Source organism: Littorina saxatilis, linkage group LG4 (assembly GCF_037325665.1).
Source record: "Littorina saxatilis isolate snail1 linkage group LG4, US_GU_Lsax_2.0, whole genome shotgun sequence".
In the NCBI taxonomy this organism is placed as follows: domain Eukaryota; kingdom Metazoa; phylum Mollusca; class Gastropoda; order Littorinimorpha; family Littorinidae; genus Littorina; species Littorina saxatilis.
Window position 1 is genome coordinate 22472956 of NC_090248.1, and position 15697 is coordinate 22488652.

The window sequence follows — 15697 nt, forward strand, 5'->3', positions numbered from 1 at the left end:
TGACGTCACAAACAAGGTTGATGTGTTATCTCGAGCTACTGTGACGATGCTTTGTGGCCCGGAGTTGGATTCTAAAAATTCGTCTCCCTGTGGGTTATTGTGCATTTTGTTGCACAACCAAAATGATGACAAAAACGATGTTTGGTGGCTTGTCGTCAGACTAGCAATTTTTTGTAAGTCCTCGGGGAGCATATGATGCTCGACTTCTCCGTCAAGGTCACTTTAAACGCAAGGCTCATGGCTTCCGCACGTTTTCGTATTATGGATCTCAGTTATGGAATTCACTCCCCTTTCAATTACGTTAGTCTCCATCCATTTCATCTTTTAAGTCCAATTTGAAAACTCACTTGTTCCAACAACATTACGGATAGTTCCTTAGTATAGAGTCTGGGGATGTGAGATGTGCATGATGTGTTGTTTGAATCTGACAGTGATTGTATGATTTTTGTATACATGTATTGTTGTCACGCGCTTTGAACTTCTGATAAGGCGCTTTATAAATGCCCGTTATTATTATTATTATTATTATTATATCGCCTTTTGTCTCATATTTATCAACCGCGGCCTTCGGCCTTGGTCGATAAAGATGAAACAAAAGACGATATGGTCCCCTTGGACCAACAAAAAAGCTGGTCTGTCAACAAGCCACCAAACATCTTATAATCTTTCTTATGAGAAAAAAACACACCGTTTACACAGTGTTTCTCAAGCGAACATTAATAATAATTTGATATCGTAGCTTTCAACAGCCCCGGTATGTGAGATAACACAACGCAATTTTCTTATTAGCTGTTTGTGTTCCAGCAAGAACGATACAGTCAGTGTACTTTTTTGTTACCTCCCTTTGACATTATAATTATGTGTCAATTACTGTATCAGAGACAGCATTGGAGATAACCCGGTTTCAGTATTGTTTCACGATAGACGTAGAGCTGAATACCAACACTCAAATCTGTTTTTGACAAACACCACACATCACTTACTTTCCCAAGAGATGATATTCATGACGTGACTTTGTCGTTTTCTGGAAGGCAGCTTTTACTTCTTTGATTGTTCTGAAGTACACAGCTTTCGGGAGCAACTTTCTGCCGTCCTTTTCATAATGTTCAAACAAACGTCGAGTAAACATTTGTTCTTTTTCATTATTCTCCATGGTGACGAATAAGCAACTGGTGAAAACTCGACTGGAAATATTGGACCTAGACTTTCCATTGTGACATGCACTCACACTTACGTGAAATTCAAACTATGGTGAACACTATGTCAGAAATATAATTATTATTTTGCATTGCGAACCATCACTCATAATCGCAAAATAAAATGTGCATTCATTTCAAAGCTCACTTGATTGAATGTCAGTTACTATATTTATACCATGACATTTTGTCAACACTTTGTCCTTAAAAAATTTTCTCACCGTCATCCAAGAGGTAATGTGTATTGCCTGAATTGCTTCAGGCAATAAGCGTAATTTTGAGAGTCAAATTTCAGGCATTACGTGTAATGCCTGGTATTTTTAGGCAAAGTGGTCACAGGCATTACGCGTAATGCCTAAACATTTCAGGCATTACGCGTAATGCCTGGTTTCACTTAATGCCTGTAACATATATACCTCTGAATTGTCATTTTAGGCACGGCTTTTGTACTCCACCTTTTGCCTTCAATTGTAAATATTTTGTATCTAACTTGTGGTCGAATATAACACTATATAAAGCATAAAACAATGAAACAAGCACATTTTTGAACATGGTGGGAAAGTGCTTTTTAAAAAGACTGTTGTGGAAAATGAGGTTCACCTATTCTCACAATAAAAGTAAGTTTATTAGCCTTCACCATGCTTCCTGGGTTGTGGACGACCCAGAGCCTCATGCACAAATAGTCTATATCTCTGAAAGTATTGCGAGTTTTTTTTATTAAGACTTCATGTAATCTTCAAACACCATAGGACGTTCCCATCAACCGCTTTCTGAAGGATTATCTTTGTAAACAAACACCATAGGACGTTCCCATCAACCGCTTTCTGAAGGATTATCTTTGTAAACAAACACCATAGGACGTTCCCATCAACCGCTTTCTGAAGGATTATCTTTGTAAACAAACAAATTAACAATTACGTAATTTGAACTGGGCAGTTTGGATGATGTGGGTCGTGGGCGACCCATATGGAATTTAAAGATGAGGAATTTGCTATGTTTATCCCGATTCGGATGGCTTGGGTCGTGTACGACCCACACTCTGCAAAGATGAGGTAAAAAATGAATCCCTGTTCGGATGGCGTGGTTTGAGTATGACCAATACTTTTTACGTTGAATCCTTCTTTAAAATTATGGATTGTACTCAACCTACATAGTCAGACTGTGTAGTACAAAGCTTGATCCAGTGAAGGTTAAAGTATGTGTATCAGTTGTAATATTCAAACATTTAACAAATGGGCACATACCATATCTAAACTTTTTTACAAGTGTGATTGTTTTGTTGTTGTTGTTGTCTGTGTTTTTCTTAATTTACACCTCTGTCATGAAACCTTATTTTTCTAGTTTTTGAGCTGAGTTGGTACTATATGTTAGAGCACATTGCTGGAGCTTATAAATTGCATATGAGCATGGAGATTTGCCTGAAGATCAGCATCTAAGGGTGAAGTCATAGTTGTTGCATTTTTCTTTTCTTTTTTTTCTGTACAAAAAGGTTCAATTCTTAAAACAGTTGAGGTATTTTACTTCACAGCATTGTTTCAAATACTTGAGAATAAGTATTGCCATTTTTGTATGTTTTTGAAGGTTTTCTGGGGAAAAATAAGCTAATGTAATCATCATTGTGTTCTTAAAATCGAGCACCATGCAATTTGTTACAATCTTTATTTTCACCTTTTTCAGGTGTTTGTAGCTGCTGATAATTGTACGCATATCATTATCAGTCTAACCATTGTAATAGAAAAGTTAGTTGGTATTTTTATGTTGTTTAAAATATGATTCACAAGAATTTGGCAAGCAAAGAGCACATCTCCCAGAGGCATTTATTGATGGAGTATCTTATTAAAAGTCTATCAAATGTATCAAAGTTTTTGCAATGGTTTCAGATATACACATCATTTACAAATTGAAGAAGTGTGAAATTTTTGATTTTCAAGTTTTAGGATGTGTTCATTTATTTTCTTTATTTGTTCATATGCTCTTGTATTTTTTGTTTATCTTCTTCTCTTTCTTTCTCTCCCGTGTTTTGCAAAAATGTTAAAATTGCCCTTGATAAAACTAAAAGCTCAGACTTTTTTTTAATCATCCGACAAACAAGAAGAAAGAGAAAAGTGTTGTTTAACATTTCGAGCAATCTACTTGACAGTATATTTGGATAACCATAAAATGGAGATGGCAAAGAAATATTATTTTGGAGATAGTTTGTTCAAACAATCTTGGAAGTTGCATTTAGCATGTTATGTTACCCATTGATGGCATGTTTGCCAGGCTGTCAGCGGTGAATAAGAGATCATTGTGACCATAACTTTTATGTTTTTTGTAATAAAGAAAAATGAGATCATTTTTAGATTTTGTTTTTCAATATGTTTTCAGCTTGCCTGAATTTCACATTCCCCAATTTCGAATGTTGAAAGTTCTTCAAAAGATTGACAAATTGTGATGTTTTTGGAAAGTCTTTGCGATATTGCAGGGATAATGATTATGTATTGCACAAGAATATCATACTGGAGTTTGTTGTTTGAAGGTAAAAAGTTGGGAGTAAAATGTGGTTGTTTTGCTGTAAATTTCAAGGAAGTTTGGAAATTTTCACTGTTGCTGGTAAAAGAAAAAAACTGTACAAACCATGTGTACAGTTTAGTAAATGTTTTTGTCTCTTTCATTGTTGAATGTTGACCTGCTGGACACTTTTTTAAAATACCGGTTGTAGCTCATCCCATTTTACGTAGAAATTATGCTTTTTCAAGCTATTTGCATTTCCACAATATTTAGAAAAAGTACTAACACAAGACTGTTTTGCTCACAGAAAAAAAACCGCAATCATTCATTCAGGATTTAAATTTTTTTTTTATAAGGGATTATTTGCAATGTAATTAGTTTAAGGATTCTATATTTTTGTAGAAATTGAACTCTCATCCTGTTTTGCAGCATGAAACATTTAAAGTTTAGAGAATGATGCAATGTGATTTATTTTTATAATTTTGTGCAGAATTATGTTACACTTTTTTGGTTTTGTCTCTCATAGTACATTTTTTTTCAGACCGTGACTGAACTGTCATTTTGAGCTTGAACTTTTGTCATGTATATTTTTGTTTCTTGTATTTTCATAATAAAAGTTTCATGTCCATGTACTTAGACTTGCATTCTCCCAGTAAGGTAATATATTGTACTACGTTGCAAGCCCCTGGAGCAAATTTTTGATTAGTGCTTTTGTGAACAAGAAACAATTGACAAGTGGCGCTCTATCCCAACTCCCCCCTTTCCCCGTCGCGATATAACCTTCGTGGTTGAAAACGACGTTAAACACCAAATAAAGAAAGAAAGAAAGTATATTTTTGTTTCTTGTATTTTCATAATAAAAGTTTCATGTCCATGTACTTGGACTTCTGTATTCTGCCCTGATGAAAAATTTTACGAATTTATAATCTGTCTTTCTCTCCATATTCATCATTATGGCTGATCAGGGAATGCTGCCTTTTGTTAGTGCACCAATAATGAACTAAATTTCACAATTTTCATTTATTATCATTGAATTCATCTTTTTGTGCACACTTATTCATGTGCTCCTAGCTGTTTTACTGAAAGATGTGTATGTATTATTCTTTTGCCACAGGAATTTTTGAAAATGGATGATGACATCAATTTGTTTTGTGATACATGTATATATTCTGTCTTTTTAAAACAAATAAAGACATTACATGTACTGTCAAGATATACCTTATCTGGAAGTTTGTGACTCATTGCTTATGTGTTGTGGATTTGTTTTCTCTTTTGCTGTTCTTTCATTGATCAATCCTGTCAGAACAAGAACAAGAACAAAGATTGAATTGGTTGTTTAGAAAACAGAAATTTGCCTTAATTAGGCCTACCTCACCGTCGCGATACATGTATAACCTTTGTGGTTGAAAACGACGTTAAACACCAAATAAAGAAAGAAAGGAAAGGCCTACCTCACAAATGCAAAACGACATCACACCAAAACATGCATACATGCTTTCCGTCACAATTACACCACTGGCGTATGTGGGAGGAAATTTAACCTGGTAATGGCGGTTGTTTTTGCTGCTATCTCCTGCAATTATTTCTTCTTTTTTTTCTTAAAAAAAAAGACAAAAAAGACATTGAACAGAGCTAGTCGCTAGATGACCTACTCCCTTTTTCCAAAAGAGCAAATACAATTTCTGGCATGATTTTGCACAATATTGAAAATAAAACAAAGGATATATAATGGTTCCTCTTTTTAAGTCATTAGTAAGACCTGTTCTCAAATACGGAAATGTGATGTGGTCTCCTAAATTTAAGAAATATGTGGCACTTATAGAAAATGTTCAGAGACGTTACAGTAATGGAGAATTATTGGCACGATTAATTTCAGTTGCAGTGAAAGGTTAGAATTGTTGAATTTATTAAGTTTGGAATTCAGAAGAGCAAGAGGAGATATGATTGAAGTTTTTAAAATTACCCATGATTTGTATGACACTGATGCTGTAGCCTCTTTATTAGAAAGCATATATCAACTTGTAATGAAAACTGTTCACACAAAATGTCTATGCACATTTCTTTACTATAGAGTTGTTAATGGTTGGAATAATTTACCGTCTAACATAGTCACATCAGGAACACTTCATATTTTCAAAAATTCTCTGGATAAGTATTGGAAACAATCGTTTGAGGTTGATTTGAACCTCTACATTTTTTTTAAAGAAAGCATGCCAGAAATGAACTCTGCACACAATAAAATGAAGAACGAAAAAGTCATCGTTTTTATTACAAATAATCATCATATTGTAGGCATAAGGCTTATCTAGCCTACAGGCCGTATGTATGATATGATATGATGTGATACGATGATATTCAGTTGGAGGTCGCGCGTGGTCGCGCAGTAATTAGTCAGGCATCGACAATTCAGGGGGAAGCACTCTCTCAACTTCCTGTCGGCGTGCAGCAGAAGGAAAGAGACGCTGTTCTCATTGACATTGTTATTGTGGTCTTCGGTAAGTAGAATAAAAACACGATGGTTTTATACTTGCATTAAGTTGCTGTTATCCTCGTGTATTTGTAGCTTTCATTGTGAGAGAGCTGACTTGTACGGTTAAGATGAGATACGTGTAGACATGCTGATGTGTGAATGTGTGTGTGACAAGAGAAAGATTACGCAGTGTCGGAGCACTCTGCACAGGCGGAAGGTATCGTCCACTGGATTACTACTATCGCAGAAAGACTACAAGGTACGTCACTCACCTTCGAGTCTTCTGTGTTCTTGGAGTCGCTTCCTGGGGAAAAAATATTGTTCAAGACGGTTTGCCTCTTCCTACAGTCTGTGTAAGGTCAAATAAATACAGTTGAATGATTGTTGTTCTTCTTCTTAGGGATAGGTAGCCAACATCAGCATGGTGATGAATCTGCTACGCTTGGGTGATGGTGGTTCCGGTCTATTGCTTGGTCAGGGGTGAAGTTCAGGGGGGGGGGGGGTTGGGGGTAGGGGGGGGGGGGGATGATGGGTCAGTGGAGAGTTGCCAGCCTGGCCTGAAAGGATGCCAGGGATGGCGCTGTGGCAGTTTCTACAGGCAGGCGGTTCCACTCTGGAATGGTGCGTGGGAAGAATGTTTTCTGCCTGTAGGCTGTCCTGGAGTGGGGGATTTCGTAGGACAGAGCGTGGGTCTGCCTGGTCGTGCACTTGGGTGGGCTTGGCTTTGGTGCGTGGTTGCTCTTCACTGCGACAAGGTCGTGGTGGACTTTGTAGAAAGTTGTTAGTCTCGCTCGCCTCCGTCTGCTCTCAAGCGTAGGCCACTCAAGGTCTTCGAGCATGTTGTTGACGCTGGAGGTCTGGCGGAAGCGATGCGACACCCATCTGGCTGCTCTTCTTTGGACCTTTTCGAGAGAGGCACTGTCTTCAGCGGTGTGTGGGTCCCATACTGGGCTGGCATACTCTAGGATGGGTCGTACTAGTGCCTTGTATGCAGCCGCCTTGACCTTCTTGTTGCTGAGCTTGATGTTGCGTCTAGCAAAGCCAAGTGCTCTGTTCGCCTTGGTGGTGATGTTGGCGATGTGGGTGTTCCACTTCAGGTCTTTGGTCAGGGTGACGCCGAGGTACTTGGCCTGGGTCTCCTCCTGGAGTTTCTGGCCGTGGAGCTGGTACTCGTATGGTAGGGTGGTACGGCGTCGGGTCATGTGTACGGTGTTGCATTTGGCAGGATGGAATGCCATCTTCCACTTCTGTTCCCAGGACGCCAGTGTGTCGAGGTCTGTTTGGAGGTTTTCTTGGTCCGCTGCTGTCTTGATGTCAGCGTGGCACGCTGTGAAGTCGGCGAAAAGTCGCGCAGTCGAGGTCAGGTCTGACGGGAGATCGTTTATGTACAGCAGAAATAGCGTCGGCCCGAGCACGGACCCTTGAGGAACGCCACTTTCCACTGGAGCTAGCTCCAGGGTTCGTACGCTCCTTGAATCTCCTTGAATTTTCAACCCCCCTTTTCAAGGACCTTGAATCTCCTTGAATTTGGAGAAAATGGTCATTCTTGTGTTTAACCTCCTTGAACCTCCTTGCATTCTGAAGTGCAGGCCAAAAAAAAAAAAGTTAATATTAAAGTTTTTCAGCAATTTATATCGATTGTGTGCGTGTTGTGTGCAAGTCGTGTGTCGTCTGCCATCGTGCGAAGGGAAGTTGAAACCGATTACTTCCCCTTCATCCGGGTAGCTTTTAGCGCCATTTCTGAAGAAGCAGTGTGTCGATTCATTGTGACAGCGTTTCAAGCCATCGCCGGTCGAAAATCGTAGTCATGCCGGGTGGAAAGTGCTTTTTTAACCCACGATGGCTGGAGGAAAAGGAATACAAGGATTGGATCCAGCGGGATTGCGACAAATACAAGGCTTTTTGCAAATGCTGCAAAGCACGTGTGGATATTTCAGTGATGGGCGAGTCAGCCCTGGTTAGCCACGCAAAAGGAAAGAAACACACAAATAATTTAAAAGCGTCTGCACCTGTAGTCCCGATTGGTGTCTTCCCAATACAGCAGATTTCTGGACTATGTCATGGCTGACCATAGAGCTGAGTTCCGGGATTTTGATCACACAAAGGAAAGCGACAGACTGGATGTGCTCCTCCACAGTCACCTGGCAAACAAGAAGCAGTTCCAAGCGCTGTGGACGGTCATCCGGCTCCTGCTGCTTCTCTCCCATGGCCAGGCGACTGTGGAGAGAGGTTTTTCTGTCAACAAGGAGACCAGTGCTGACAACATATCAGAGCTGGGCCTTGTTGCCCGTCGTCAGATTCTCAACCACATCAGGCAGGTGGGGGGAGTGCTTAAAGTGGACATGAGCAAGGAACTGCTCATGTCTGCTTCTTCTGCCAGAAGCAGGTACCAGCAGTTTCTGGATGAGGAAAAAAAAGAAAATGAGGCTGTGCGAGCAGGTGCGAAGCGGAAGCGAGTGGAGGATTCAGTCTCCGACCTGAAGCTAAAAAGGATCCGCCTGGAGGAGGAGGGCACCCACTTGGAGAACCGGGCAGACCAGCGAGCAGAAGACGCTGAAAATGATGCCATAAACTCACTCAGCATCATCGCCGAGTCAAATGCCCTTCGCAGGCGGGCAAAAGAGAAGAGAGCCAGTGTCGTTCTGATGCAGAAAAACATAGACGATGAAATGAAGCGAGTTGACTCTCTCTAGATCCACACATGATACCTGATAGAAAAGAACAGTCAATAGTGTGTTAACTCCCACTAGTATTTTTAAGATGATTATTCAGCTTCCTTTTGAATTTTTGAATTTAAAAAAGTAAATAAATGTTTTTGTTTTACTTTACGTTTCTGGTTTGAGCTTTGAATGCATGGTTGATGAAAGTTTTTCCACGTGTACACCTATGCAATTTGACCTCCTTGAACTCCTTGAATACTCCTTGAAAACTCCTTGAATACTCCTTGAATTTCACTGTCAGGTGTCTGTATGAACCCTGTAGCTCTGAGATGGCCCCGTTGACGACGACGGACTGCTTCCTGTTGGTGAGGAAATCCTCGACCCAGGCGTTAACTTTCCCACCTATGCCGTACTGACGGAGTTTATGCACGAGTAGACTGTGGCTGACCTTGTCAAACGCGCGGGAGAAATCCAGCACTAGAAGGTCCACCTGGTGCCCTTGCTCAAGCGCGAACGAGGCCTCGTCGACAAGCCCTAGCAGCTGGGTCTCGCATGATCTTCCCCGTCGGAAGCCGTGTTGTTCAGGGCAGAGTATTTGGTGTTGTTCGCAGTAGGTGAGGATGGCGCTCACAATGATGTGCTCTAGGAGCTTGCAGGGGATAGATGTGAGGGAGATTGGTCGATAGTTCTCCGGCCTGTAACGCTCCCCTTTCTTGAACACTGGCGTTACATGGGCTAGCTTCCAGTCTGCTGGTACCACTCCCGATTTGAGAGAGGCCTGGAACAATAGTGTTAGCGCCGGTGCAAGCTCCGTCGCTACCTCTTTCAGGACGCGGGGGCTGAGTTGGTCTGGCCCACTAGCTTTGTTGGGGTTCAGGTTACGTAGGAGTTTTTCAACGCCTGGGGCCGTGATGGTGATGTCTTCGAGGGGTGGTTGTTGTGGGCTGAGAGGGGGCATGGGGCAGCGGAGCTCAAAGTCTTCTACGTTGAGTTCTTCTTTGGTGCTGAAGGCAGATTCGAACTGGCGGTTTAGCAGCTCTGCTTTCTCTTTGTCATCTGTGATCAGTTTCCCAGACTCCTTGAGCGCAGAGATGCCAGAGTATTCGTTTTGCTTGGACTTGATGAATGTCCAGAATTTCTTGTTGGGATGTGGTTTATCATCACAGTCCTCGGTGATGAGTCCTTCCACGTAGCGCCAGTATTCTTTCCTCAGCTGGCGCTGTATCTGGCTCTTTAGGGTCTTGAATACTGGTTTGAGATCAGCTCTTCCTGTCTTTTTCATTAGTTTGTGGATCCGATCTGACCATGAGATTGTTTGAACTGTATGTTTACTATGTACCTTTAATTTTCAGCTTCCGTCCCTTGCAGGTTGTTTTTAACCATCATTTGGACGAATCTTCGTTTGCGAGCCGCTAATATCCACTTCGTTTCAAATCATGCATCCGCACCGAATATGCATACCAGCGCTCATTGGTCTAAAACATATGTAAATATTGTGCAGCAAAGGGAAGCTACCCATGGAAAAATAATCATCGAATATCCTGTTATTAACCAATGAGCGCTGGTATGCATATAGACACAGGACATCTTCTGAATTTAGTTATTATAATTTTATATCCGTTTTCTGACAATATAAAATTTCCACGAAAAAGGGTTTGCTTTTTGGGGATAATATAAATTATAATGCAGATAGCAAGGGGCGGGGAAAGAGGGGGGGTGCAAACTTAAAAGAGAGACGGGGTGATTTAATAACCCCGTTTAAGATGAATACTAACAATAGCAATAATAAAATGTGCGTGGGTGTGGGTGCGTGCGTTTGTGTGTATGTGTGTGTGGACGGAACGAGTCATAATGAACAGGCTTTTCCCAGAACTTCTTTGTCTGTGACAGGCTTGGTTGTGTCTGCCTCTCTCTGTCATGAGTCTGTGACTATCTCTCTGTGTCATGGTCGAATTAATCAACGGAATGAACCATAACTGAAACAGAACTTATCTCTCTCTGTAACTGTCTCTTTCTGTCATGGTCTGATTTATCGACGGAATGAACCATATTTGTTCCCAGAACGCCTCTCTTTCTCTCTCTGACTGTCTCTTTCTGCCATAGTCAGATTTATCAACGGAATGAACCATATCTGTTCCAGAACTACTCTCTCTGACTCTGTGTGACTGTCTCTTTCTGTTCTGGTCGGATTTATCGACGAAATGAACCATATTTGTTCCCAGAACTTTTCTGTCTCTGTGACTGTATGTTTCTGCCATGGTCGGATTTATCAACGGAATGAACCATATCTGTTCCCAGAACTTTTCTCTCTCTCTCTGTGACTGCATCTCTTTCTGTCATGGTTGGATTTATCAACGGAATGCCGGAACCATATCTGTTCCATAACTACTCTCTCTCTCTCTGACTGTCTCTTGAACCAAATCTGTTCCCAGAACTTTTCTCACTCTATGTGACTGTCTCTTTCTCTCATGGTCAGATTTATCGATGAAATGAACCATATTCTTTCTGTTGATAAATCCGACCATGACAGAAAGAAACAGTCACAGAAAGGGATTTGTTCCCAAGACCCAAATCTTCTATCTCTCCCTGAATGTCTCATTCTGTCATGGCTGGACTATTCGACGATATGAACCATAGCACTTCTATGTTTTCGTGCCTCGGAAAGCCGGAGAAGTTCTGGAAACAGATATGGTTAATTCCGTCGATAAATCCAACCATGACAGAAAGAGACAGTCACAGAAAGGGATTTGTTCCCAAATCTTCTATCTCTTTGTGACTGTCTCTTTCTGTCATGGCTGGACTAATCGACGATATGAACCATAGCACTTCTCTGTTTTCGTGCCTCGGAGAAGTTCTGGGAACAGATATGGTTAATTCCGTCGATAAATCCAACTATGACAGAAAGAGACAGTCACAGAGGGTGAGAAGTTCTGGGATCTGATATGGTTCATTCCGTCAAGAAATGCGACCATGACAAAAAGAGACACACAGTATTTTTGCTATTTTTGCTACTGGTAGTATTCATGTTAAACGGGGCTATTAAATCACCCCGTCTCTCTTTTAACTTAGTTTGCACCCCCGTCTTTCCACGCCCCTTGCTATCTGCATTATATTATCGGTCCCCAAAAAGCAAACCCTTTTTTGTGGAGATTTTAGTTTGTCACAGAATCGATCAAAAATACCCAAACAAATCTGAACGAAAGATGTCCTGTGTCTCTATATATATATACTCCAGATATAGCCCCGTCTCTACTGAAAATCATATGAACGGAAAGAAGCAGACGGGGCTATAACTGGAGTATATATATATATATATATATATATATATATAGAGTGCAGATGAAGTTGGTTTTCCCGTTCCGTACGCATTCCGGTTCTAGGAATCCATAACCGGTACGGTACAGAGTTTGTAGTTATGAACCATTTGAAGATTCGAACCGACGGGGTTATATCTGGAGATTGCTGCAACAGTTGCTGCACTTGGTAGTACTGGGTCGTAGGTCAGCCCCTCAGCCAAGGACCTGAAATTGGACGCCAGGGCAAATCGCGTGTATTGTTAAAGAGCGACTTTTTAATACTTTTCTTTTTAACAAGACGTGTTTGTATCTTTGTTCTAATAGTAATAATAATATTATTTCATTTTCAGTGCGGGAAATAACATTGAAAGCGGCTTAGAAGTTAGAATCCAAGATCAGTTCGTGTCACTGTCAGTGATCAGCCACCATCATGTCGTTAAAGCGGGAGCAAGCCGAGGAAGGGATTCCTCCCACGAAAAGACTGAAAGTGCAAGAGGAAGAGAAAGATGGTAAGCAGTTTCAACAGCACTACACACCCGTATTCTGTTTTTGTTTTGTTTTTTGTTTCCTTCTTTCTTTTTTTATTCCAGCAAAGCTGGAGGTATCCCAAGAATGCTATACTGTAATCGACTTGAGAAATGTTCATGCCGATAATACATGATACAGAAGGATTCTTTTTGCCCTAACTGAGGCTACAATTGGGGGTGGAAGTTCACGAAAAATTGGGAACATATTAACTTAAATACGGTGGGTGTCGATCAATTCTTAGATTTTTTAATCCAATGCCACCCAGGGCCACTTTGTTGGGGTAGAATTTCTGAGCAATTATGCTCGCGCAAGTCGATGACGTCACGATGTTTTTCAGTCAATGCATGGTGACATCATCCCCTTTTTTGGGCCTTTCTCTGTGTGTTTGTGTCCGCCTGTCTACATGTGCGTGTGAGTGTTTGTTTTGTGTGTGTGTGTGTATTAGAGAGAGAGGGAAAAGAGAGCGTGTGTGTATTAGAGAGAGAGGGAAAAGAGAGCGTGTGTGTGTGTGTATGGGTGTATGGTTGTCTGTCTGACTGTGTGCATGGATGATGTGTGTGTGAGTGAGTTTGTGTGTGTGTGTGTGTGTACATGTTTTTGCGTATGTGTGTGCACGTGTGAGTGAGTGAGTGTGTGTGTGAGAGAGAGAGGGATTTGTCCTTCGCTGGGGGTATGCAGTGCCTTGGCATTGCACTTCTACTTAATTATTATTTGTGTGTGTGTGTGTGTGTGTGACTCACCTGAGTAGTCCGAGTCATAGTATTCAGCAGTGTTTGTCTATACAACCAGGTATCTGAGCGTGTTATTATCGAAATTAAATTGTCGAAATCAATTTAAAAACACTTTCATCTTATTCCTTGTCGGTTCCTGATTCCAAAAACATATAGATATGATATGTTTGGATTAAAAACACGCTCAGAAAGTTAAAACAAAGAGAGGTACAGAAAAGCGTGCTATCCTTCTTAGCGCAACTACTACCCCGCTCTTCTTGTCAATTTCACTGCCTTTGCCATGAGCGGTGGACTGACGATGCTACGAGTATACGGTCTTGCTGAAAAATGGCATTGCGTTCAGTTTCATTCTGTGAGTTCGACAGCTACTTGACTAAATGTTGTATTTTCGCCTTACGCGACTTGTTTCTTTTAACTTCATTATATTTTGTGGAATACATATGCTAATTTAGTCATTGTCAGTATTATGTAGAATATGTTTCACCTACAACCATCTAAAAAGGATGTTTCTCTTCTCTTTTCGCTCACTCAGGGCAAGTGAAAGATGAAGGGATGGAACCAGAAGGGGGAGATGAAAACAAGACGGGCAAAGAAGAGGACAACTACTCCCTGCTGAGCATGCTGCGAGAAGAGGATGTGGGAATCACAGAGTACATCAGTAAACAAGCAGGTGTCAGTGCCATCATCAAACAGAGGTTAGTGCTGCAGCGACTTTGCTTAACCCTTTTACCCCCAGAGCGCCTAATACCGTTCTATCTCCCAAAGTGCAGATCTATCCCTGAATCACCCGCTATATACGAAGATATCTATGACGCATTTCTGTTTCCGTTTCTACTGGCTTCCTGTGATGCTTGAGCATTTATCATGTTGGAAAACGTGCAGTTGTTACTTCGCTATGGGGTTTTTTTCTCAAGTTTTTTTCCATGCGGTGGGGGTAAATGGGTTAAAGTTAAAATTGTATTATAATCGTTTGCAATAGGCTATGAATGTTTTCTGGCTTATGATACAGTCAAAACATTTAAACCCAACAAAAAAACATGTGCTCACCCAATTGCACAAACACACACACACGTATGCTCCATATTATACTGTGTTCACATTGTGTCCGTTTTGATGATAGTAGGGGTATTTGCATGACATGGAAGTCTGGCTGAGATTTATAATACCCACAATACCAACCTATCAGACTATTGACTTGATAAAAAAAAAATAGTCAATACTCTGATAGAATGTTTCAAACAATTAAACTGAAGTACAGAAAAGTGTACCCTGCAGAATGATGTTTGAAGCAAATGGCTTCATTGTTACAGCAAGGAACAGTATGTTACTCTTGTTAGTCATGAGTACTGCAAAAAGAGTATGAATAGAGTACAGAATAAAGTGTTGATCTTGTTATGGGCTGTCAACTTGCAGCAGAATTTTAGTTTTGTTTGTGTTTTAGTACTGTCTGGGTTTGAAAGGGAAAGAAAAGCATGAGAAATACTAATAATTAGATTGATTGTGTTAACCTGTGTGCTTGAATCTTGTACATGCACATGATTCTAATGTACAACTAAGGTTTGGACATATAGGATGTATGTAACCATTATGCGTATTTGATTTTCAGGTACTCTGACTTTGTTGTGAATGAAATTTCCATCAGCGGTGAAGTTGTGCATCTAACCAACACAGACGTGCCAGTCATTGTTGAGGTGAGGGGTGTACTGAACTGCACACAGGAGACTCTCTGGAGTTGTCTGTGTTCTTCTCTCTCTCTCTCTCTCTCTCTCTCTCTCTCTCTCTCTCTCTCTCTCTCTCTCTCTCCCTCTCCCTCTCCCTCTCTCTCTCTCTCTCCCTCTCTCTCTCTCTCTCTCTCTCTCTCTCTCCCTCTCCCTCTCTTTCTCTCTCTCTCTCTCTCTCTCCCTCTCTCTTTCTCTCTCTCTCTCTCTCTCTCTCCCTCTCTCTCTCTCTCTCTCTCTCTCTCTCTCTCTCTCTCTCTCTCTCTCTCTCTCTCTCTCTCTCTCTCTCTCTCTCTTTCACCCACACATACATCTTGGTGCAGCTTTTCCTCTGTTCTGACTTGACACTTACAGCACTTTCAGGAAATTTGTGTAGGCATTTTTTTCTTGTTCAAATACATTTCACAATCATTTTGGTTAATATATAGAGGCAGTTTAAATGTGTAACAAAATGAAAAAGAATGGCAGATTCAACTGCTGCACGTACATGTATTTATAACAGACTGCTTTCCATAAACAGTACTGTGTACAGTGGAAACCCCCTTTTGAAACCAAATCAAAACAACAAATCTGATAAATAGGGTTTTAAAGGGGAGGGAGTCTTTAAA

General features: G+C 40.9%; 2 protein-coding genes across 3 annotated transcripts in view; both read left to right on the forward strand.

The window, feature by feature from the left end:
* Window positions 1-9140, forward strand: part of LOC138964245 (uncharacterized) — a 421872-nt gene extending 412732 nt beyond the window's left edge. Inside the window, exon 2 of the mRNA XM_070336148.1 lies at window positions 7608-9140. Coding sequence (XP_070192249.1) covers window positions 8217-8849 — 633 coding nt within the window. The 5' untranslated portion in view covers window positions 7608-8216 and the 3' untranslated portion in view covers window positions 8850-9140. The remainder of the gene's footprint in view (window positions 1-7607) is intronic.
* LOC138964241 (pseudouridylate synthase 7 homolog) overlaps window positions 6049-15697 on the forward strand; it is a 29920-nt gene continuing 20271 nt past the window's right edge. For both annotated transcript variants that reach the window (XM_070336141.1, XM_070336142.1), the window contains exons 1-4: window positions 6049-6181; window positions 12463-12621; window positions 13904-14066; window positions 14978-15062. In XM_070336141.1, the coding sequence (XP_070192242.1) occupies window positions 12543-12621; window positions 13904-14066; window positions 14978-15062 (327 nt within the window). In that variant the 5' untranslated portion in view covers window positions 6049-6181; window positions 12463-12542. The remainder of the gene's footprint in view (window positions 6182-12462; window positions 12622-13903; window positions 14067-14977; window positions 15063-15697) is intronic.